At 59.0% G+C, this 23,397-nt stretch overlaps 2 protein-coding genes across 8 annotated transcripts in view; one reads left to right on the top strand and one right to left on the bottom strand.

The window, feature by feature from the left end:
* Nucleotides 1-1,133: 1,133 nt before the first annotated feature.
* Nucleotides 1,134-10,841, top strand: Rexo4 (REX4 homolog, 3'-5' exonuclease). 4 transcript variants are annotated; one of them, XM_005408444.2, is made up of 9 exons: nt 1,355-1,446; nt 1,823-2,112; nt 3,164-3,570; nt 4,845-4,982; nt 5,157-5,350; nt 6,526-6,614; nt 8,025-8,099; nt 9,032-9,106; nt 9,925-10,841. In XM_005408444.2, the coding sequence occupies exons 3-9, from the start codon at nt 3,269-3,271 to the stop codon at nt 10,042-10,044; spliced, it is 993 nt and encodes a 330-aa protein (XP_005408501.1). In that variant the 5' UTR covers nt 1,355-1,446; nt 1,823-2,112; nt 3,164-3,268; the 3' UTR covers nt 10,045-10,841. The 4 variants fall into 4 exon arrangements, with proteins under 4 accessions (XP_005408497.1, XP_005408502.1, XP_005408501.1 ...); XM_005408440.2 differs by lacking the exon at nt 1,823-2,112 and having other exon boundaries at nt 1,134-1,446; XM_005408443.2 differs by lacking the exons at nt 1,355-1,446; nt 1,823-2,112 and adding an exon at nt 1,532-1,822.
* Nucleotides 10,842-10,961: 120 nt separating this feature from the next.
* Nucleotides 10,962-23,397, bottom strand: part of Stkld1 (serine/threonine kinase-like domain containing 1) — a gene marked incomplete at its 5' end in the record, with an annotated part of 18,761 nt that continues 6,325 nt past the window's right edge. For 2 of the 4 annotated variants that reach the window (XM_005408434.2, XM_005408435.2), the window contains 16 exon segments: nt 10,962-11,188; nt 11,406-11,485; nt 11,672-11,848; nt 12,404-12,532; nt 12,608-12,736; nt 13,133-13,261; nt 14,002-14,142; nt 14,866-14,982; nt 15,915-15,998; nt 16,530-16,660; nt 17,191-17,354; nt 18,207-18,325; nt 19,726-19,841; nt 20,347-20,417; nt 21,811-21,912; nt 22,930-23,004. In XM_005408434.2, the coding sequence (XP_005408491.1) occupies nt 11,063-11,188; nt 11,406-11,485; nt 11,672-11,848; nt 12,404-12,532; nt 12,608-12,736; nt 13,133-13,261; nt 14,002-14,142; nt 14,866-14,982; nt 15,915-15,998; nt 16,530-16,660; nt 17,191-17,354; nt 18,207-18,325; nt 19,726-19,841; nt 20,347-20,417; nt 21,811-21,912; nt 22,930-23,004 (1,890 nt within the window). In that variant the 3' untranslated portion in view covers nt 10,962-11,062. 4 annotated transcript variants of the gene reach the window in all.

Raw genomic sequence — 23,397 nt, 5'->3', positions numbered from 1 at the left:
CCCTTTCAAATTGTTCTTAAGACCCCTCCCAGGTCTCCAAGCTGCTTGCAGCCCCCACCTCCTCAACCTTTCCAGAGCATTCAGCACACTGTGTTTGTCCCTCCTGGCTTCCCTGGCACGGAGTTCCTGCCCGTCGTCCCCTCAGAGCTCCCAAGCAGCATGTCTTGACCCATTCCCCAGCCGGACCTGTTCTTCACCTGCCATGGTTGTCGCTCCACAGTGAATCCTGTCACTTCATACTGCCTGGCACCTGTTGGGAACAGAAGTTGGACTTTTACCAAAAGTGGGCTCAGTCATCCTTGAGGGCCCCTCCCCAGTTCCCGGCTGTGTTCCGTCCAGGAATCCGCCTTGTACCCCTGCCTCCTGGGGCCACCTCCCCATGGGACAGTGAAAGCCACACCTTGAGTGGCTCCTGCAGGAACACCACAGTGACGCCCTCAGTCACAGCTGGCATCTGTCTGCTGTCAAGGACCCACTGAGGCTCCAGAGGGCCAAAGAAGGCCAAAGAGGGCCGGGGTATGCTGGGGGCCTGGATTCACTCCCAGCACCACAAACACAAAAACAACAGACAACTCCCTGAGCGCACCGGAAGCCTTAGCCCCGAAATGCGTCCCCTCCACGTGGTCCTTGAGCTCCAGGTCGCAGCCCGCCTGTTGCCCTTCTCCCTTGGAGGACGCAAGGGCAAAGGGCGGGCTTGTGACAGCCACATGCATGGTGTCTACCAAGGAAGGCAGTCAGGGTCAAGCACCCTGCAATTGCTATTGGTGCTGCTGTAACAGTAACAGTCTATGTCATCGTGGACTTAATGGCACTTTATCATTATCACCAGAAAGTAATGGCGCAACTTGGAGGCCCTAGGGCTTCGGATGACGGGTGGGACCTGCGCCTGGACCTCAATTTCCCGTGTAAGCGAGCTAGCACAGGGACAGCCGCCGGGTCGCGGTGCTACGCCGACAAAGCCCTCCCAGATCCCTTCCGGCGTCCTCCTCTACAGCCCGCAGGATCTAGGTAAGGTCCCGGCTCGGGCAGCCAACCCTGATTGCCCCGCCCAACTCCGGCGTGTGGAACCAGAGACGGGGTCCAGGTTTCCAGCCGGTCGAGAAGGAAAGAGCGCTTCCGGGACCGGAGGCACACCGCTCGCGTGCGGGGACGCTTCCGGGGTCGCTGTCGGGTCGTCTTCCGGGCCGCTTCCGAGGCCCAGGTCCCGCGTGGGGACCTTGCAGCACCGACAGGATGAAGGCGAAGACCTCCGAGCGCGTCCCGAGCATCCCAGTGGCCCAGCCGGGGCCTGTCGGGAAGCTCACTGGGAAGAAAAGCAGGAAGAGATTCTGGAAGAAAAAAGCGCAAGGAGGAAGCAAGACGCCGGGAAGCGCCCCCAAAGGCGTCGCGGGGGGACCTCCGAAGGCCCCGGAAGACTTCTCTCAAAACTGGAAGGCGCTGCAGGAGGTGAGGCCGGAGAGGGCCCGGCGGCGGGCGCGCTCGTCCCGGGCTGTGGTCGGGTCTCTGCGGGACACGCGGAAGGAAGGACGCGGTGGCCCCGGAAGCACCCGTGCAGCGGCTTCCAGCCCGAGCGGGGCCGGGAGCCGCTCGCGGGACAAGCGGCCTATTCGGGGAGGAGGCGGCTCGCCAGGAAGCGGGTCGCAGGACGGGGTGGAGAGCACTCCTGCGGTTCAGGCCTGTGAGAGCTAGGGCCTGATGACCGTCGTCCCGGGGGCCGAGCTCTTCCGGTGCGCGGACGCCCTGCGTTAGGGGCGATGCAGTGTGTGTGCCCCTGTGTAATCCCCGGAACGTCCCCGCGAGAGACGTTATGGTCTTCCTACAGGTGCGGAGGCAGGCCCAGGCAGGCTGATAAATCATCCAGGATTGCTGCTGGGAACTGGGACTTAAACCCAGGCGCTGTGACCCCGGAGTCCAGGCCCTTAACTCCGTGTTGTGCCTCCTGCCTTTCTTGACCTGGTGACTAGCTGAACCTGCGGAGGTCGCGCCCTGCTTCACTCACACGCTCCTGGCATCCTGCAGGGTAGCTGCTGTTACAGTCCCTGTGCCCGAGCTGAGGAAATTGAGGCACAGAGAGGGGGAACCTAGGGAACTTGGCTTAAGGTCACACAGCGAGTAAGTGGCAGAACTGGGATGCAGACTCACATGTTCTGACCTGAGTTTGTGCTCTTTGCTGCTGTGGACCTTCAGAGAAGTTTCTGGAGTACATATCATGGAGCCACAGTGAGCAAGAGGGACAGAGTAGAGAACTTCCTGAGCCTGATACTCTGCCTGCCTAACGCGGGTGACCCTAGTGACTCAGCTGTCTTGACGCAGGACCAGGCAGACCCCCGTGGGCAGCCCCACTGTCCTAAGCGCCAGCTCATGCTCTTCCTCCTAAGAAAGTAGGGCAAAGTTAAATTAGTGGGAGGGAGGAGTTTGGGTTTTCTCTGATTCCTCTAAGGAAGTAATTCTTCGCGATCTTTTGCAGTTACGGGAACAGGTAAGTGGAAATTCACTTCGTGTCTCAGCTGGTTGTCACCTACCAAGGTCTTTACTAGGGATTTGAGCACAGGGAGGAGGAAGTTGGATTCTGAGACCTCAGAGCCACGGCTGAGATGAGATCAGAGTTATGAGACCTCAAAGCTCATCAGAGCCTCCAGCGTGACAGTACCTTTTCTTTTGGCTGAACACACCCCACCTCCTTCCTGGAATCCTGAGTAATAGCAAACCCAGAGGTGGCATGCAGGAAGTGGTCCCTGTGCTCCATAGTGTAGATCTGGGCTGTGAGGGAAGTAACTTTAAAGTCAACTCTTAGGCTCAGTTTTCTCATCCCTGCCCTGGGCCCTTGGTGACATGCTGTGTGTTGCTTAGTCACTCAACAAACACCTAAGGTGTAGCATATGAGTTTGAGTTTTACGGGAACAAAGGTACCGATGTAAAATTATGTGGTCCAATAAGATAAGCAAAGAAAAAGCATCTCACTGGTAGTGACCTACAGGTGAGAGTAAAAAGGGGCCTTTTCAAACCATTTGGAAACTCATATCAAGGGTGTTGACAGGAAGTACACGTAGATGTTGTGGACACGCGTGTGCCTGTACATGTACACACACGTGAGTCTTTTCAATCTGTTCCATGTCATTTCCAAGTTAAAAGGTGGCTTGTGTTTTATTTTGGACTCCACTAGGTGCTGAAACAAAAATCACAAGTCCCGGAAAGGCCTCTTGTCTCTCAGACGGATCCCAAAAAGAAAGAGAAATCACAGGTCCCGGAAAGGCCTCTTGTCTCTCAGATGGATCCCAAAAAGCAGCCCAAAATTATCCAGCAGAACAAAAAAGAGATCTTGGAAAAATCAAAGAAAGATGAGACACGAAGAGAAAAAGACCAGGAGACTGCTGGGAGCTCTTCTCCTTCTCTATCTAAGAGGGGCAAGAAGGTGGCGGTACCTCCCACAAAGGCCACCGGAACAGAGTATAAGAAAGGAGCCAAAAAAAGGACAAATGGTGACATTTCTTCCAAACCAGGGGACATCAAGCACAAGAAGCGGAAGGCCGAGAAGGCAGCTGTGGCCTCCGCCCCAGCCCCGCCCACTGAGTGAGTATTGGCCAACTCTCACGAGCCTCTTGGGGACTGACACAGCCCCCGAGCCACCACTGCTGCAGCCCAGGACAGCCCCAAGTGCCACACCCGGCCTCCATCGTCCTTACCACAGAGCGCAGGCCACGTGACTGCGTGCCCCCGTCTCCCGTCATCAGTCTCCCCTGCCCAGACACTGTCTGCTTCTTCCTTTACTTGGTCTCACTTTTTCTGTAGAGTAGGCATGGCAAGGGCAGAGCTGTGAGGGAAGTAACTTTAAAATCAGCTGCAGTGAAAACAGGCTGCTTATCACCGCCTCGGCACAGCTGGGCACTTCGTAAGGCGCTGGCCAAAACCCCTGGCATGAGTGAGTGCTGGCGCTGGAGAGCACCGAGTGGGAAACCTGCTCCTGCTTCTGGCCAGTGGCGTAGCCTAGGGCAGGTTCCTGACTTCTACCGTGCCTCAGTGTGGCCGTCTGAGGAGTCTGGGGAGACTGAGTGGTTGGTATGTGCAGCCCAGTGCCTGGTGACTGCTGCAGTAAGCACTGCGATAGTCATTCGCGAGGGCAAGGCCAGGAGCTGGTGGCCATCTCTGAATGGTCAACTGGAGGGGGCATGCTTGTGTGTCAGACATGCTTCATGTCACCTGGGCATTTGGAGCGGTTGCAGAAGGCTGAGGGCACAGGGTCCGGTGCCTCCCAGCGTGGCAGCAGACGGGCTGTCAGGACAGAGCAGTCTGCAAGGCCCCTCTGTCTTGAGGTGGGAGACAGACGCTTCAGTAGCTGCATGAGGGAGAGGGGACAGAGGACGTGGAGAGGAGGGTCCCACTGCGGGGTCAGAGGAGCCTCAGGACAGACCGTGAAGAGGAGGGCTGGAGTGCACCGGGTCCTGGCATCTGTCCGCTTTGTGGCCCTTGTGCCCTCTGAGTGCCCTGATCATTGGATAGTGAACTTGCTATGTCTGAGTACACTTAGGTGGTGCCAGCCGTCATCCTACCTTGCGGCGGGCTGCCTGTTCTTGCTTTCTATGCTTTGTTTCTCTGGTTCCCAAATCTTGCATGACAAGTATGTTTGCTAATTAAAAAGAAAAGAAATGAAAGGAAAGCGCCAAGGTGATGTAAGCAACAAGCGCCAAGGAAAGGAAAGCGCCAAGGTGATCTAAACACCTGGGCCAGGTGTTTCCAGGAGGGGTGGGCTGACTCACGTCACCTGCAAGGCCACCAGCATGGCAGAGCCCTGGCTTTGGCAGGGATCTGGACCTCTGGTGGCCAGCTTCTCTTGTCTTCGCTTTCAGGGAGGACATCTGGTTTGATGATGTGGACCCAGCCGACATTGAGGCTGCCATTGGACCCGAAGCAGCCAGGATAGCAAGGAGGCAGCTCGGGCAGAACGAGAGCGGCATCACCCTGGAGAAGGAGCAGGCCTTCAACGGGTACGTGGGGTCAGCCCGGGGCTGGGAGCAGCCTCTTCCCAGGGCAGGGGACACAGGTGCCCTTCCAGGTGCATGGAGTGGCACTGCGAAGGGACACACAGGGCTCCGCCCACAGGCCCCGGGATTCTGGCTTGGCATCATGGTGTTTATTATCCAGAGCCTTTGGTCCCCCAGCCTGACGAAAGCCTTGGCCTTGGACTGCGAGATGGTGGGCGTGGGCCCCAGCGGGGAGGAGAGCATCGCCGCCCGCGTGTCCCTCGTGAACCAGTATGGGAAGTGCGTGTACGACAAGTTCGTCAAGCCGACGGAGCCCGTGACGGACTACAGGACGGCAGTCAGTGGGGTGCGGCCTGAGCACCTCAAGCGGGGTACGGTGTCACAGTGTGTGGGCGCCGGCCCGGGGGTCATGGCTGGGTTCTCTGTTTTTCCCCTGCTCCTTTCTGTTTGGACACCCAGCGCCCCGAGGGTCCTGGCACTTCTTACCCTAGTCCACTCCACCTTTATGTCACCTGTGCCGGGGACGAGGACGAAGGCCGTTGGACAGACCATGGTCTTGGGAGGCCCTAGAGCTCATGAGCAGTGAGAGGCCTGGTCTGGCTTAGGTGCCAGCAGGTCCTTGTGGCTGTGGCGCTGAGGATCAGGAAGCTTGTTAAAGGGTGAGCTGCCTAGGGAGTTGTCTACAGTAGGTGACAGGAAGTGGTCCCGCCCTCATAGGAAGAGGCTGAGTCCCCCAGTGCTGTGCAGGGAGGGGCGTCAGATGCTCCGAGGCCTGGCCCTGGAAAGGTCCTGGTGACCTTCAGGGACACAAGACACTCGGTCTCTCCTGTGTCCCTCCGCTTCTCTCCACATACTGCCCATCTGCTGTGTGTCCGTGGCCCACCTGGTGGCCCTGCCGACCCTCAGAACCGGGGACTTGCTCTCCCTTCTGTGGGGGAGGCCGGTGCCCTCAGCTCAGCCCAGGGTTGGGTGGAGTCACAGGCGCGAGCATGGCTCTGGAACCCTTCCTTCCAGGGGTGAAGTGGGGCAGGGCTGTCCCAAAAGGATGTCTGTGATGATGCTTGGAGCCAGGTTCTGGGGCTGTATGCCCCCTGCTGCCCAGGGGTGAGGGCTGGTTGACTTTTTTGCAGAGGGGTCTTTGGTCTTTTTGAGACAAGGCCTTACTGTGTAGTTTAGACTGCTCTTGGACTCACTGTACAGCCCAGGCTGGCCTTGAACTTTCAGTGATCCTCCTGCCTCAGCCTCCTGAGTGCTGGGATTACAGGTGTGTGTCACTGTGCCCTAGAAGGGCCGGTTTTTATTTTGACTTGGAAAATTACAAAGTTCAAGCCCCAATTCTTCATCATTAGATTGAGTCAGAGCCCTCAGAGACCCTGTGTGCCGTGACAGGGCTGTGCATGTCCCCATCATGGGCGGGGACCCAAGGCACACATGGGGGCACCCCGGGCGCTGCTGGGTGGTGGCCAGCCTCCAGCCTGCCATGGGCCTCCCTCGGAATGGCAGCGGTGTATGGACTGTGACCAGCCACGTCTCTGCTGACTTCCAGGAGAGGAGCTCGAAGTTGTGCGGAGCGAAGTGGCGGCGATGCTGAAGGGCAGGATCCTGGTGGGGCACGCGCTGCACAACGACTTGAAGGTGCGCTGTGTGCCTGTGCCGCCTCCAGAGGCATCTTCCCAGGGCTCTTCATCCCCGCGTTCGCGCCCCATAGCTCCTGCTGTGTTCTGGGGACCACACCAGGCACTGGGGCTCCGGTGCCAGAGCAGATGGAGGGGGCTGGCCAAGGCGCTCCCTGGGACCTCTCGAGGGATGCCTGTGTCGCCCTGAGGACAGCCTGCCACCTGGCTGCACACGGGAGACTGGCTTACACTGGCAGAGCCCTCATGCTCTGCCCTGACCGGTCTGGTTTCTGCTGGGTGTTGCTCTGATGCTGGAAGCCTGGTGCTGGGTGCAGGGCATAGGTCTCTGCGGGTTCTCAGACAAATGCCTGCATGGTTTGTGAGAGGCAGCAGCAGGAATGTGGCTGTCCAGTCCGCTGGGGCAGAGCTGTCCCTCTGCTCTTCCTTGGGCCGCCTCGGTACAGTGGCTGATGCCCTGCAGCAGCCTGGCTTTGCGGCCATCTCTCTTTTTTTTTTTTGGTTTTTCTCCGGTATCGGGAATCAAACTCAAGACCTTGCGCTTGCCAGGCCGGCACTGTGCCGCTGAGCTAAATTCCCAGCCCGTTTATTTTTTTGGTTTTTTTGGGTTTTTTTTTTTGGTGGGGAGTGGTTTCCAGTACTGGGAATTGAACTCACGACCTTGCGCTTGCCAGGCAGACACTGTGCCGCTGAGCTAAATTCCCAGCCCCCCTGTGGCCATCTCAGTGTCCCACATGCACAGGGTTCACCTCATGATGTAAAACAACTAGAGGTCTGAGCTGCTGTGCAGGCAGCAGAGCTGAGCCTCTGCATTCCCAAGTGACCAACTGCCTAGTCCCCTGCCTGGGGCTTCACGATCCCCAGTTGGCAGAACCAGCTGCTGCCTCTGCCCACTGCCTGCTGCCAGCCCTCCTGGGGCCTGGATGGTTACAGGGTTCCTGGGCAGCTGTGCCAGGCTGGGTCCCCTTCATGGCCTGGCCTCCAGCACCCCCAAAAAGATAAAATATAGTAAAAATAAAATAATGTTTAAGTACTAAAAACTAACAGAAGCCACTTGTCCTCGCATGCATGGAGTCATCTTCACAGGCAATCCCCAGGGCTGTTTCCCCCGCCGTGGTGCCTGTGCAGGCCATGTGCCTCTGGATGAGTGGGCCAGGATTTCTGACTTCCCTGTGTGCAGAAGCAACTCACACAGGTGCTGACTGACCATTTTTCTGCTTCCTCAATTTCAAGATTTTATTAATGCCATTCTGACTCAGGCAGCACCATAAGTCAGGCTGGTGGTGGCCTTTGTATGTTCACACCTGTCCTTGTTCTGGCTGGGGTTGTATACTGGGATCCTTTGTAAGATGTTATTTGCAAAAGGGGGTTCTACTGCCATAAAATGGAAATGGTTGTTATCTTCCTCTAGGTGCTGTTTCTTGATCATCCCAGAAAGAAGATCCGGGACACACAGAAATACAAACCTTTCAAGCAGCAAGTAAAGGTACATAAGCCGTGTGACTTGGGTCAGGTTGTTCATTCTGGTCTCTCACACCTGACTTGAAAGCATTTTTAGAGCCAGGCTTGGCACATGCCTGCAATCTCAGCACTCAGGAGGCTGAGGCAGGAGGATTGTTGGGAGTTCAAGACCAGCCTGGGCTACAAAGTGAGCTCAAGGCCAGCCTGAACTGCATAGTGAGACCCTGTCTCAAAAAGACGAAAGCAAGCAAGCAAGCAAGCAAGCACCCTGTCTCAAAAAGATGAAAGCAAGCACGCAAGAGAAAGGAAGGGAGGGAGGGAGGGAGGAAGGAAGGAAGGAAGAAAAGGAAGGAAGGAAGGAAAGAAAGAAAGGAAGAAAGAAAAAGCATTTTTATGTATTTTATAGTTTGGTACCAGGAATTGAACTCAGGACCTTGTGCTTGCCAGGCAGGCGCTATGCCGCTGAGCTATATCCCTGGCCTTAAAAGCATTTTTGTTTTGTTTGTCTTTTTAACCTTCAAAAAGAGCCTACAAGTAGGGTTGGGGTGCAGCCCAGTGTAGAGCACTGGCCTGCATGCATGACCCCCAGGCTCCTTCCCCAGCACCCGTAAAAAGCAAAAAGCAAAAGCAGAGTTCTATTCATGGCCAACCCTGGGAATAAGTGTGGGGTGGGCAGGCTTTCTGCTCGCCAAGCTCCGCAGTTGGCCCTGCCCCCTGGACACCAGCAGTGGCCCAGGACAGAGGACAAGGTGTGGGCTCCTTTCTCTTCCAGCGCGGGGCACTGAGCCTTGCACTTGCTAGGAACATGCACTACCACTGACCTGCACCCCAGCCTGACCCCTTCCCTGACCAGGCCAGGGTGTGACTGCAGGCCATATGGGTGGGGCTCAGTAGCCAAACTCTCCTGCCCAGAGATACCCGTTCCAGCATGCCGTGTGCCGTCTCCCCCCTTTGCAGAGTGGAAGGCCATCTCTGAAGCTGCTCTCCGAGAAAATCCTGGGTATCAGAGTCCAGAAGGCAGAGCATTGTTCGGTAAGTGTCCGTGGGTAACCGTCCTTGGGATTGCCTTGTCCCTGACCCTGAAATCCAGGCCTGTGTCGCTTAGGGCAGACACAGGGGAGGTGCCTGCTAGCTGTTAGTTAAAAAAAAAATCAGCATAGCAAGCTTAAGAAGTGTTAAATCTTAAAAGCACAATATCAAAAAACCATCTCGTATTTATCTGGAGAAAAGTTCACCAGTCTATTTGGAGGCTGTGGCAGTCCATTTTCTGTTATAACCAAGGACCTGAGACTGGGTAATTCACAAAGGAAAGTTTATTTAGCTCCCTGGAGTTCACCAGCATGGTGCTGGCATGGGGTCCTGTGAAGGCCTCACAGCAAGTGGCACCGAAGTGGAGAAGATCTGAGTCATGTGGGCATGTGGGAAGGCAGGAGAGGGAGGCACTGTTGCTCTGTAAAAGCTCATTTTTACAAGCCGTGACAGGCTCTGGGGACACAAGTCCCACCCCTCAGCACTACCACACTGGGACCAGACCCCGGTGCACAAACCCTTGGCAGATGAGTGCTGCCCAGCCCCCTCCCCACCAGGGGACCCGCATGTGGCCTGCGGTTCTTGGAGCTCTCGCCCCTCCACTCTCGTGCCCCCGTGCTAGACCCCAGCCCGCAGCGACACTTGTGAGGCTCATCTGATGAACCTAGCAAAGCCAGCCTCCATCCTCCCCTTGGCTTCCCGCCTTCCCTGTAAATGGGCACAGCCAGGTTCCAGGAGTGCAGGGAAACCTGGCCTGGAGGCCTCTGTGTGGCCTGTGGCCATGCGTGCTCCCCACTACAGCACGGTTGCGTGTCGTTCAGATCCAGGATGCTCAGGCAGCAATGAGGCTCTACATCATGGTGAAGAGGGACTGGGAGAGCATGGCCCGGGACAGGCGCCCCCCGGCCAGCGCCCAGGACCGCCGCAGTGAGGACGCCTAGCTCCCGCCCTTCGGCCTGTGGTGGCACCTCGACCCTTCCAGCATGGGACCAGATCGTGGGACCAGTTGTGTCTCCCGAAAGCAGCAAGTCTGGCAAGCCACTTTCAAGGCCATGGTGCAGGCCTGGTGCCTGGCCCTCGTTGGCCAGGGCATGGGTATGCAGGAGAAGCAGCGAGGTGTGTATCCGAGGCACAGCGGGGTGCACAGGCCCGAGGTCTGGGCTGCTGACAGAGGGAAGCAGGACACCTGGCTGCCACTGCAGCTCTGATGGGCTGTGGACAGGTCTGCCTGGTGCTCGAGTGACTTCCTCTGAAACCAATCTGCCCTCTCATCCAGAGTAAGGGGACAGGCTGTGCCAAACCGGAGGGACCCAGACCAGGTGCCCACAGCAGCCACTGATGCGTAGGCAGCTGGCATAGCAGCTGCCTAACTGGGGACCTTCCTGTGGCTGTGGGGCCCTGGAGAGGGACTTCATGGGGGTGGGGTCTCCTCGCCACAGGCTGGCACCCAGCGGAGACGTACCTACCACGCAGACGCAGACTCAGGCTGTATCGCCAATGCCTCTCCTGGTCTGGAAAGGCCATGGGCTGTAGCAGGCCAGCCTGCCAAGTGCTAGCGGGGCCCAGGTCCCAGGATGGGCTGGGGTGACCATCACACGGATGGTGAATAAAGCCCAAGCGGAGCCACCCGCCTGCTGTGTGGAAACCCCCAGGCCATTGCTGATAAACAGTGGCCTACCCAGGGTGCAAAAGGCCCTGGGTCCAATCCTCAGCACACAAATAAACTTAGCACTGTGGAGGTGTGGCTTCTTCTTGTGCTCAGGACTGTCCAGGGCCCTGCTGGCCAGGCCTGTGCAGAGGGCACCGAGTGCCACCATGGGCAGTCACACTCGCACCAGCTGGCACTTGGACACACTGCAGCCACCTTGGTCCTCTTTACTGTCACTGAGGGCAGCAGGTGAGCCTTCTGCCCATGCCTACCCTGGGATGGGACGGGACGGGACGGGACGGGATGGCATCTCAGGGTAGGGCAGGAAGGTCCCCAGAGAGGTCACAGGCTACACCAGGCAGCTCCCCGTCCCCAGGGCTGGGGCATGCAACTGTCTCCAGGCTCAGGAGCACTTTTCTTGCGTAAGAAACCACCTCCTGGAGGAGAGAGGTGCAGGTCACTTGTCCGTGACAGCCCCCAGGCTCATGTACCCCACTGGCCACATACCAGCGAGGTCTGATGACTGCACCCCTGTAGCTTTGACTTTGGCCCAGTCGTAGGGCTGGACTAACAGGACATTCCTTAAGGCCCCAGAGGGGAGGGCTCAGCTCTGGGTGATACCCCATCCGTGGCAAAGGTGCCTGGCCTACTCACCAGGCTGGAGGGGAAGCGGTCCTCGATGTCCTGGGCCAGGGCCCTAATGCCACTGTACTCCAGCTCCGGCAGGATCTCCTCTGCGGGGGTGAGGAGCAGAGAGGCCCTGACCCGCAGAGCCTGTGGCCACAGGGCCTCAAAGACTGGGATGGTGCGCCCTGGGACTCTGGGGCCAGCCCGTCAGCCTCAGTGAGCAGCACTGGGTGTGGTGGGTGCTGGCTGAGCAGAGGTCCCCCCCACACACACACTGTGTGGCTCCTTCCCACCTGCCCACAGGGAAGGGTGCCGTGCAGGGCCCTCACTGTAGGAGGCGAGGTGGGCCAGCAGCATGCACAGGTTCTCCACCACCTCGGGGTCATCACTGTAGAGATGGTAGGTCTCCTGCAGCAGGCTGAGGCCGCTGCTGCCCTCCTCCACCACTGCCACACGGAAGGCTGCCAGCTCTGGGGGGAGATGGGAGCCTTGGCAGATGGCCCCAGGCCGGTACCTGAGCGCCAGCATCACTGGGAGACGGGGTGATGAGAATTCAGAGTGCTGGGGGCAGGTGGGTGAAGAGCAGGAACCGAGGTCTGGCTCTTCCCGCTCCATGTGGATTGTTAGGAAAGGGGGTTTCTGCTGCCTGTTTCCCCGAGTGCTGCCCTGCACCCACCACCTGGTGCACAGGCCCTGACTGCTGCGGGGGCGCTCGGCTCGGGTGCTGGGGTACAGGCTTCGTGAGCCTGTCGTATGAGGTCGGGCCTTGGCCTTTGAGGTGCTCCTGCTGTGACTTCTGCTCGCAAGGGGAGTGTAGCATCTATACCACTTTCCTCCAGGGGAAACAGGCTCCCGAAGGCGAGGTGCCTTGAATGTCACGTGGGTAGCTTCTACCCGGGCTGCCCTTGGGCCTGCTCCCTTGATCCTGTGACCCTGCTTCCTGGGCTGGACCTGTCCCTTAGGCCCTCAGCCACCCCGTCCTGACACAGACCTGCAGGTAGCAGCCCATGCCAGCACCAGCTCACCAGAGGCCTTTGCAAGGCTGGCCAGGCCCCGGTAGGCATTATTCACCAGCCGGACCCTGCCCTGGCCCAGCCGGATGCTTCGCAGGAGCAGTACCACCACCTCTTCCAACTGCTCCTCCCGGATGCAGCCTGTGGGGTCAGGGCTTCGTCACCCTCGGGTGTGTGCAGGGCCGCCCTCCACGCCCCAGGCCCCAGGCTGCGCACCCAGCAAGGACAGCAGCCAGAGTACCGCGCAGCCGGCTTCGGCCATGTCCACATCCTCGGGATGTGCGGCTAAAACCTGGATAATCAGGGCTGGGAACTTCTCCAAGGTGTCTTTTTTCATGATGATGGCTGGATCCAAAACAAAGACGAGACACAGAGTTTGGGTGCGAGCTATATTCCTGGAGAATGGAAGGTGGGGGCTTCCTACGGCCCTGAGCCTGGAGGCAAGGGATGGCCAGCACAAGAGGCTGGGGTTTCCCAGCTTGCCACACCCTGGAGCCCTCTTACCCTGCCCACTGGCGTGGCAAGATGGGGCTGGTAGTGGGCAGCACCCTGAGTGGATCAGAAGTCAGGATGAGGCACCCAGCTCACCAGGTGACCCCTGGGGCCAGGGCTGTTCACGTCCTGACTTTTTGCCCTTGTCTCCTTTTACTGCCCCATTAGCCTCTGAGGAACCCTCAGGACCGTGTCATCCCCACAGGGGTCCCAGTGCTGTGGCAGTAGGACCATGGAGGAAGGACTCACCGTCCACCAGGAGGGCCCAGAGCAGGCCCAGGCCGCTGAGGCAGATGTCCCGGTCCTGAAGGAAGATGGTCAGGTGCTGCAAGATGAGCTCACACAGCCCGGCCTTCTGCAGCAGCTCGGAAGCCGACTCTGTGGGTGGCAAGGGACAGAGCCCTCCAGAAGCCTTCCTGGGGGCCACCTCGCCTGCTGTTGGCTTTGGGCATCGTGGTCCCCTCTGACCCACGTTCCTGGGTGTCTGTCCTGGGCCATGCTCATGTCCATGTGGAATCAAAGATGAGGGCAGGACTGGCCCTGGGGGACTGTCCATTTCCAGGGCCGCTGTCCACCCCATTACCAGGCAGGTCAGCTGCTGTGGCTTCCCAGTCAGGGGCCGGGCCCTCCCTGAAAGACACTGTGTCCTTTCGAGGGGGTGGGGGTGACCCAGCATCTGGCTTGGCTGTTTTAGTTGATGCCTCTCCCAGACTGGACTCCACAAAGGGCAACATCAGGGGGTAGGGTGGACAGAGTGTGCTGGGCCAGCCCTGCCCTGACCCCACTGCTGGCCGGGGTGCTCTGGCTGGGGCCCCTGAGCACGAAGTGGGCTGGGAGGAGTGTGAAGTGCGTTACTGACCCAGGGGAGCTCTTGGTGATCCCTTGTTCACCCCGGCCCCAGCTTGCCTGCAGCTCAGAGCCCAGCAGGGGTGGAAAAATGGGGATGTGGGGTGGATGTCAGTGTGAGGCCTGTGCCCGTACACATCTGGTGGAGACGCGGGGGCCAGATGTGCTTGGGACCATGCAGTGGGACCACCCTAGGCACAGCCTCCACGGCAGGGCCTGTGTGCCTGGCTCCCTGGAACATGGGCAGGAGAGCGGGCAGGGCTGGCACCCACCGTGGCCAGAGACCATGGTGAGCAGGTTGTAGGCCTTGACGATGAGCCGCGTTGAGTCAGGGTGGCTCCGCATGGCACTGAGCAGCACAGAGCTGAAGGAGTTGTCCCAGGACACCTTGGTGTCCATGTTCCGCACCAGCGCTGCTCGGCCAGAGAAGAGGCTAGGTTCAGGCCAGGGCTGGGTCCCTATCCCCTGGCTGGGGCAGCATCTCCACCTGGTGTTAGGAAACCCAGGTCCACTTCGGCCCCAGCCACTGGGTGGGCAGTGGAAGACCAAGGGCCAGGGCTGTGCCTGTGCTTATGGCCGCCCAGTGATATCACAGGCCCACACTAGTGTCAGGAGCCTGCAGCTGGGGGATAATGGGCCAGAGTGAACACTGAACACAACTGAGGGTCAGGCTGCAGCTCTCTGGCACAGCGCTTGCCTAGCATGCACGAGGGCTAGGGTTCCTTGCATCACAAAAAAAGCAAAACAAAATCTAAACGGTGTGTGGAAATTGAACCCTCAGTATTAAAGCTGGAAAGGCAAAAAAAAAAAAAAATAAATAAATAAAGCTGGAAAGGCAACTAAGTAGTTGAGGTGTGAAAATCGAAGTCAGTTAAGCCATCTCTCCACAACCCAGAGCGGTAAGGGCCTCTCCTTGGCCAAGAGCTCAGTGCCCCCTGACTGGGCAGTGAGAGGCCCTGCCTGGGGAAGCAGCCCACCTGCCCGGGGTCAGCTGAAAGGACCCTGTCCTGCCTCCAGCCACGGCAGGCCAGGGGAACCCACGTCTCCAGACTCCAGGCTCATAGGGCATGGCCCTGGGCTGGAGTCAGGGGTATCTTGGGAGGGACAGATGCCACAGGGTCCCTGGGCACGCCCACCTTTGCTCAGGATGTGCAGTAGCAGGGTGCAGGCGCACAGCTGCACCTCGAGGATCCTCTCCTGCTGCTTCATGACAGCAATCACCACTGCCACCAGCTCGCTGGGCCACGGCAGCCCTGGAAGGCAGGGCGCACGGGGACGTGTGGGGGAGCCCCGACCCAGAGGTTCCAGGGGCACAGGAACTGGGGGTGAACAGAATGGCAGGAACCAGTCCCTGTCTTCTGAGTGACCCAGGCTGCTGGGGCATCTTTCTCTTCCTAGCGGTGCTGGAGACAGAACTCAGGGTCTCATGCATGGCAGGCCAGCACTCACCACTGACCTACACTCCCAGCCCAAGAGTTGCCATATTTTTTGTTCAAGAGAGGCTCTCACTGTGTTGCTTAGGCTTGTCTTAAATTCATGGGCTCTGGTGATCTTCCCCTGGCCTCCTGAGTGCTGGGAGCAGAGGTGCCGACCCCAGGCCAGGCTATGCCCAGGCATGTGCTCCCAGCAGCCCCAGGAGTAAGGTCCTTCCTCTCACAAGCTGCACTTCTCAGATGAAAAAACGGCTGCCAGCTGGGCATGGTGGTGCATGCCTGTAATCCCAGCCCTCGGAGGCTGAGGTAGGAGGATCACCAGAAGTTCAAGGCCAGCCTGAACTATACAGGGAGACCCGATCTCAAAAAAAAAACAAAACAACAAACCACTGCAGAGATCACATTCATGAGGAAGGTAGGAAAGGTGTTCCCAGGACTTGGGAGTGTGCTGGTGTGTCCACGCAGGGCGGCCTGTAACCTCAGCCCTGGAGCCTGGGCCTCACCCTCCACAAGCACTCAGGCCCTACGTGAACATCCTCCAGTGTATCCCACAGGGCACCATTTCTAAGACTAGATGAAAAACAGCTAGAATGCCCATCATAGGGATGCTGGGACGAACATCTTACATTGGACCCCCACTTCTCTGCCCGCAGGAGTGGCAGCAGGGAGAACCCCATGCTGCCCACCATCCCAGCAGGTGGCAGAGGCACCAGGCCCTCCCAGGAACATAACCAGGCCTGCGAGGCCCCTACCGAGCTGGTCCTCAGGCATGGACATGAGCCTCTTCATGGCTCTGAGCTGCACCTCAGGGTGGCTGGAGAACGTCTGCATGACTTCTGCAAGGAACAGGAGGGCATGGGGGGTCAGGCCAGCACACTCTGTCCCAGGTGCCACACCGGCCCGGTTGCTGGGCGTGCAGCACCTCCTGGGGTCCACCAAGATGGCGCTTTTATCCCTAGCTTACAGATGAAGCCACTGAGGCCAGGTGCCTTGTCCCAACTCCAGCCCAAGTCTCTGGGAGCCCGCCCTGAGCACCGGTGCGGTGCATGCTGCTGCCACCTGTGCATGGCAGGCGCACAGGTCACAGCCAGGTGCGGGAGCAACAGCACGGGCTCAGGCATGGGACTTGGAGCTGCATGGTGAGTTGTGCAGCAGGCATAGAGGGAAACTGGAGGGGCCTGGCCCTGCCTGGAAGCAGGGCATGGGGCAGGGCAGCAGCCAGAGCACAGCGGTGGTGCTGGGCTTTGGTGGAGGACGGCTGGGGCGAGGAGCAGGCCCACTGGGAAGGGCAGGCACAGCCCTCCAGAACCACGCAAGAGGACATGGGCCACAGCTGCAGACGCCTGTTTCTCTGTCCCCACCATCACCTAGAATGCTGGCCATGTTGCCTTCCAGCAGCATGCTGGCGACCTCCTCGGGTATCCCCGGCCCATGCAGGGTCAGCGCGCTGCTCGAGGACTTGAGCGAGCCTCTCCCAAAGGTGATGCGGATCACGTCCCTAGCAGAGGAGCAGAGACAGTCGGCTGCAGGATGCAGCCCTCGAGGTGGCTTCCCTGCCGGTCCCAGGCCTCCTGAGCTGGAATCTGGCTGTATCTCTCACAACACCCATGCCCAGCAAGCCCGCCTGCAAGACTCCTCTGCTGAGGTGCAGGGTTACCCTTGGGCCCTGGCGCTTTTGCCTTCCCAACCCCTTTCTCCATAAAAACAGAAACAATCAGATTTTATGACCGTGTTGGTTTAAAGACCAATGCTTTTCTCATCTGATTCTAAATTAGGATTTAAACCTTTTCCTGGACTTGGGCCGCACCCTACCCCGTCCTGGTGGAGGTGTGGCTTGCTTGCCCTGTTGTGCAGAGGCTCGCTGCCGGGCTGGGCCATGCTGGGCCGTGTGGACAGCCAAGCTGGGGCAGCCCATGGCGTGCGGGCCGATGTTCTCAGTGGTGCAGGAAGGCTAGCACCCTGACTGTGCTAGGGTGGAAAGATGCTGAAAGACAATAGTTAGACTACAAACTGTGCCCCTGAGCTCACTTGATCGTTATCCGTTCTGTGGGGTTGACCTGCAGCATCTCAGGCAGGAGGATCAAGAAGGTGTCCGCCAGGGGGACCTCCCTCTCCGCCATGGTCTCCAGCACGGACCGAAGGCCGCCTGGCTGCTGGCGGAGCGACTTCCGCAGGTGCATGGCTTCTACTCCCTGTGAGGGCAGAGAGCAAGCTTTGAGTGTCTCTGTGACAAAGTAAAGGCTAGGCCTGGCCAAGGGCAGGGGAGGTGCCAGGACCAAGGAAACCCCAAGGGGACCAGCCAGAGGCCACAAGACCCTGGAGCTCCTCTGTGGATACAGACAGAGGTCAGGCTGGGGGGCAGAGGATAACTTGTCCTGTCTTGTCTGGATCCAGCTTGCAACAGGGCCAATGGGCCACTCAGCAGAAAGCGGCAGTGCCCAAAGTCAGCTAGTGCCAGGCACAGGCATGGGGCCTCCTTTGGCCCTCGTTCCCCTCGAGTCTCCCATGAGCAGGGAGGGCAGGGTGCTTCTCAGAGGTGCAGCCTGGGGTCTGGGAGAGGGAGTGGACACGGGGGCCCAGCCAGATGCTTGTGCCAGGTGTGGAGTAGGAGGCTGGGGCTGCCCTGGCTCTCTGGCATCATTGCACTGGCCTGGTGCTCCTACCTTTCCCTGCAGCAGGGCTCTGCTCATCAGCCACGCATGGGCCTGCCTGGTCCCTTGTCCCCTCCTCTCTGCCCAGGATGTGTCCTGGAGCACGATGCCAGTAGGGACAAGACGGGAGCCACCCACCAGGATGTACAGGACAGCTGGCACCTCAAAATTGTGGGTTGGTATGTGACTCGTACCAGGTGAGTTCAGGCCCAGGCTCCAGGCCCCAAGCCCCCACATCCTGAACACCAGCAAGGGCTCCTGGATGGGGTGTCCTGGGCCACTGGCCAGGACTGAGGCATGTGCATGGTGGGGTGAGCGTGACCCTGCGGCCACTATATCCTCACTAGAGGCCAGCAGGAGCTGAGCAGGGTAGGTAGACGGGAGGCTGCTCACGGTGAAGAAGGAGCAGCTGGCCAAGTCGAGGATGATGCAGCCCAGGGACCAGATGTCCGACTTCTTGCTGAAGGAGAAGTTGAGGGCTTCGGGGGCCATCCAGGACTTCTTACAGGGGTCTGTTGGCAAGAAAGGGGGATCCATTCAGAGGGGTCCGCTCAGAAAAACCATGCTGGCCTGGCTCTGTCCCCTTCTTGTGGCCCCTGAAAGCAGCCTGAGATGCCAGCTGGGGAGAGGGGACAGGCCTCCACCTGGGTCTCAGCCAGGGAGAACGCCCATCCGGGTCAGTGTCCACCAGGCCGCCGAGGTGTGCGTGTCTGTGCTCACAGCGGCTACGGGAGCAGGAAGGGGCACATGCTGAGAAGGCTTGAATCTGCACCTCCTTCACCATCTCCCCTTCCAAATGTCAGGAACCTGGGGCAAAGTTCCAGCTACCCCAGTTTCTAAACCTGAACCCCAGAGAAAGAGCAGCAGAGCAGGGTCCTCACGCCAGCCAGTCAGTCTTCTGTCGGCCCCAGAGAGCTCTTCCCTCTAGACCTCCATTTCCCAAACAGCTTTTCTCCAAGGTTCTATGCCTTCTCCACCTTCAGTCAATTCACCCATCTACTTATACACACCTGTCCATCCACCCTACCACCCACCACCCCTCCACCCATCCATATATCCTACCATCTGTTCATCCATCTGTCCATCCATCCTACCATCCACTCATCCATGTATTCTACCATCCATCCATCTACCCATTCTGCTATCCTGCCATCCACCCATCCACCCTACTGTCCATCCATCTATTTTACAATCCACCTATTCATATATCCTGTCATCCATCCATGCCTAGTTCCTTTGGGCAGATACCCATGCATTTACCCATCCTACCAGGCACCCATTCATATATTCTGCCATCTATCCATCCATCCATCCTGCCATTCACCCATCCATATATCTACCCTACCATCTACCGACCCATCCACAGATCTATCCTATCACCCCTCTACCCACCTACCCATCTAGCCTCTTTGTCCCAAGCACAGAGTGCCACCAGCCACTGTTACTCAAGGGCTCTGGGATTCTGCCTGTGGCTATTCTGTCCACTAGGGACAGCTGTCACAGACTTGAGGCCAGCTTCCATTTCCCTGTCCTCTTTTCAAAGGAAGAGAGCTCATCCACCATACCCACTCCCCACCATCTCCTGGGCTATTTCAGGCCTTGGTACAGCACCACACATAGCCAGTGCCCACATCCTATGGACCCTCTGTCCTCCTTTTCAGTCTCCTTTCTGCAGATTTCTTTTCCCCAGCAAGGGTGAATGGCATGAGGGGCACCACAGCAGGTTCCCTATTCCTCGCGGCTCTTCCTCTCAGGTGCTGGACCTTGCACCCAACCCCCACAGCGGCACTGCGGCCCGGCTACGGCCCAGGTGAGGGGTCTCTCTGACCTTCTGGGCAGAAGGGGTCAGTACCCGCAGTGCTCAAGGCCACCCCTTGCAGTGCCCACGCCCAGCCCTGGGGGCCCTGGCCACCTTCCTCCGCACGGACATTCCACTTGGCTCGGTGGGTCATCAGTGCCTGGCAGCTCAGGTCCTGCAGCTTGCAGTGGTTCCGCCTGACGAGGGCGATGTTTGAGGGCTTGAGGTTCCTGCAAACCAGAGGTGGCACCTGGCGGCAGCCTTGGGGATCCCTCTTGGGGGCCAGGCACGCTTGGGTTTCCTCCCCATCCCTCCCCTCTCTTTCCGAAAATGCCCTTTCTCAGCTCCCTCAGTAAACACTGTTTCCTAGTCACACACAGCAGCACATGCCTGTAACCCCAGCACTGAGGGAGGCTGAGGCAGGAGAACTGCAAGTTTCAATTAGCTTAGTGTACCCCTCTGAGAGGTCTCAGCCACGTGCTGACCAGGGGCCTGATTCCACCATTGTGTAATAACTGATGAGGTTCATGTGGGACCACGAGTGTCCCCTTTGTACACAGGGCCCCTGTAGGTTTTCTCTTTTCCTTTAATTAAGATGCACGTCTGGAATTGGAGCTGATTCCCAGCCCCTTCCCACCTGGGTCCCGCCCACCCCTCCCCCCAGGCAGCACATCCGCCTGTCCTGCACTGTCCAGCACTTCCTGCAGCCTGGGCTGGCGAGCCCCTCCACGTCACCTGTGCAGGATGTCCAGGTGGTGCAGGTACTCTAACGCGTCCAGCACCTGGACCAGCATGGTCTGCAGCCACTGGGGAGAAGCAGGGATGCCAGTGTGGGCAGGTGACCCCTCACAGTGGCCAGCAAGGCAGTGATTTGCTGGGGATGCCGGGTGCTCGGGGCGCCAACCCACACTGTGCCGACGGTGGCCAGCCTGTGGCCCACATTGCCCCACACTGTGGGAGCCCGAGGTAGAGGTCCTGCTGGGAACCAGAGACTCTGAAGCCTTTCTGTCCTTCCAGTGAAAGAGCCCAAGAGAGGTCCTTCCGGTAGCCCTCTGCGTGACACATGAGATTGCTCTAGTGTCTGGGGCGGGGGTCAGCAGGTTCCTGGGATCCCTGGACCCCATGCCAGTGTTTCTGGGCCACTCAGGAGTCAGAGAGGCTGGGTGCCACATCAGCCAGAGCCCCTGGGGTCCCGGGACATCTGTGTCTCCTGGGATTCCACCCCCAGCTGATGCCTAGAGCTGCCTCCAGGGCTCCTGCCAGAGCCTGCCCCACACCCCTCAGAGCAGTGCTCAGAGAAAAGCAGAGGGCAGTCATATGGGGCAGGTCCTTGACCCAAGGGGGAAGCGAAATGACGCAGCTTCCAGAAGAAAGCACACAGAGCCTCAGGGCCTTGGGCCGGGAGGAGGGAAGACATTGATCATGTGGACTTCACCACCTCTAAGACCTTTGCCCGTCACAAGACGTCATTAGGCAAGTGACTCGGCAGGCCAAGGATGGGCAGATACCCTGACACTCAGGTCCAGAATGCATAAGGAACTCCTAGAAGCCAGGCGCACACCTGTGATCCCAGTGTTCCGGGAGGCTGAGGCAGGAAGACTGAAAGTTTGAGCCCAGCCTCAGCAACTGAGTGACTTGGTGAGACACTATCTCAAAAAATTATAAAGAGCCAGGCATATAGCTGAGTGCAAAGGTCCTGGGTTCAATTCCTAGTGCCTAAAAAATAAAAATAAAAAAAGGAACTAGGCACCAATAAGAAAAAAAAAAAAAAAAAAAAACACCTGAATGTTTACCTGGGCAAAACGTCTGAACAGGCACAGAGGAAAGCCAAACGGCAGGTGCAAATTAAAGCCAAAAGAAACTATCCCAGCCGGCGTCCAAACAGCCCCAAACGGAAACGAATGTGGGCACCGGGGCAGGCACAGCCAGGTCAGCCCTGGGGGGGACACAGCGTCTCAGCCTCGGGGCATGGAGGGGCCGGGCTGCGACATCCACGCAGACATGTGCCCTCACGTGCTGCCTGCTCCACCCTGGTGACCTTCAGGATTGCTGGGCTGCAGCGACTGCCCAGGGACCTCTGGAGTCCACAGGAGTGGCCATCACTGTGTGCTGCACACCTGGGGGACGCAAGCCGGGCTCGGGGGCACCTGCCCTCCCTCGGGCCTCCTCCGCTTCAGGGCAGCGGGTCACAGGTCTCACCTCAGAGTCGATGACAGCCTTCTCCTTCCTCTTCGCCTCAATGACATCCTGGAAGCTTTCCGGGTTGTACTCCATCACCAGGCAGAGGAACATGGAGGAGGCCTGCAGGCCCCAAGGCCCTTAGCCAGCGTCACCAAACAGGGCCCCTTCCGCAGCCACCACCCGCAGGCCCATGGGGCAGTGCATGCTGGGGGCTGTCTCCCCCACTGCCCCAGGCTCCATCTGCATTGGCTGCCCGGGGCTGGCGTGGCCGCGCCTCCCCCACCTGCTATGCCCCACGTCCTCTACGGAGCCTCCCTGCCCAGGGCCCGGCAGATGCAGCAGGGCCACCCCTGGGCTCCCTCTGTGGTGAAATGTCCTTTCAGTTGAGGGCCCTTGCTGAGAGCTCCAGGGAGACTGGGAAGTGTGCGGAGGTACACAGCGAGCCCCACCCCAGGGCTTCCTCAGGGCCCACCTGATGGCGAGGGAGCAGCACCAGGTGGGGTCACTGCTGGGAGACGTCCCCTCCACTTCCCAGTGCCCACTCAGTGTCCCTCCCGCCACGTCAGTCCCATCTGGAAGCTCTGGATCCTTGTGCAGACGAGAAGTCATGAGGCCTCTACCATGAGGCCTAGGGTGCTGCAAAGCCCAGGTGTTCACAGCTGTGTGGCTCTGGGCGGCTCCTCACCCTCTCTGGGCCCCAGCCCCACCAGGATAGGAGAGTGATTCTTCCAGCCCCGTAGGTCTCTTGGGGCACCAGGATGGACAAGAAGCTGGCTGGTGATGTGTGGGAGCTTTGGGAGTGAGGGCTTGGGGCCTGGGATGTCCAGGCAGGGCAGCAGCTCCTGGGGCCAGCCTCTTCCCTGGGGCCGAAACCTTGCTAGAGCCAGACTCTCTCAGACTTTGGCAAATGGCTGAGCCGGGAGGGGCCCCCACACAGTGTGGGGCACACCCAATGACCTGGCCTAGCTGCTGCCTGGCCACACACTAGCTGGGACGCGTGGGGTCCCTGCCACCTTCCTCTCGGTCCCGTCCTCGGTAAGGTGCAGCTGGGCTCACTGGAGCCTGCACCCGAGCCCGCACGCAGCAAGGTGCCAGCCCGGGAAGGGCCCAGTCAGGGTGTGCACCCTCCTGACCCACCTCGCTGTCCCACATCTGGAAGAGCTCTTCATACACGGAGATGTGGGGGTGCTGGAGCTGCAGCAGCGGCATTAGCTGCGGGATGAAGTACAGTGTGGGGAGGTCAGGGGAGCAGCGTCCGGCACGACCAGCATGGTCACCAGCTGCAGGACGGGCCGGGCAGGAGCCGCGCATGTGCAGTTGTGCTGTGCCAGGAAACGAGCCCTTCAACCTCTCTGCAGCTCCCAGCGTCGCCTAAGATGGTAGTGGCTTTGTGGTGAGCACCTCCTTAGCGTGAGGCCTGGCTTCAGGGCTGGGGTTCCATGCTCTGTACCACAAAAACCCTCAAGGAAACAAACCAAGCCCAGGTGTAGTGGTGCATGCCTATAATCCCAGCACTCAGGAGGCCGAGGCAGGAGGATCACTGTGGGTTCAAGGCCAGCCTGGGCTACACAGTAAGTCCAAAGCCAGGAACACTCTGTCTCAAAA

The sequence above is a fragment of the Chinchilla lanigera genome, unplaced genomic scaffold (genome assembly GCF_000276665.1).
Source record: "Chinchilla lanigera isolate Chin_1 unplaced genomic scaffold, ChiLan1.0 scaffold00112, whole genome shotgun sequence".
Taxonomy (NCBI): domain Eukaryota; kingdom Metazoa; phylum Chordata; class Mammalia; order Rodentia; family Chinchillidae; genus Chinchilla; species Chinchilla lanigera.
The sequence above is the reverse complement of the archived record's forward strand: the minus strand, read 5'-3'. Positions and strand labels throughout refer to the sequence as shown.

Excerpts from the sequence above, each read along its gene's own strand:
- Rexo4 (XM_005408440.2), top strand. The coding sequence starts at position 1,234 with ATGAAGGCGAAGACCTCCGAGCGCGTCCCGAGCATCCCAGTGGCCCAG. Across the intron at positions 5,351-6,525 it reads GCCTGAGCACCTCAAGCGGG|GAGAGGAGCTCGAAGTTGTG; the intron begins GTACGGTGTCAC and ends GCTGACTTCCAG. Across the intron at positions 6,615-8,024 it reads CGCTGCACAACGACTTGAAG|GTGCTGTTTCTTGATCATCC; the intron begins GTGCGCTGTGTG and ends ATCTTCCTCTAG.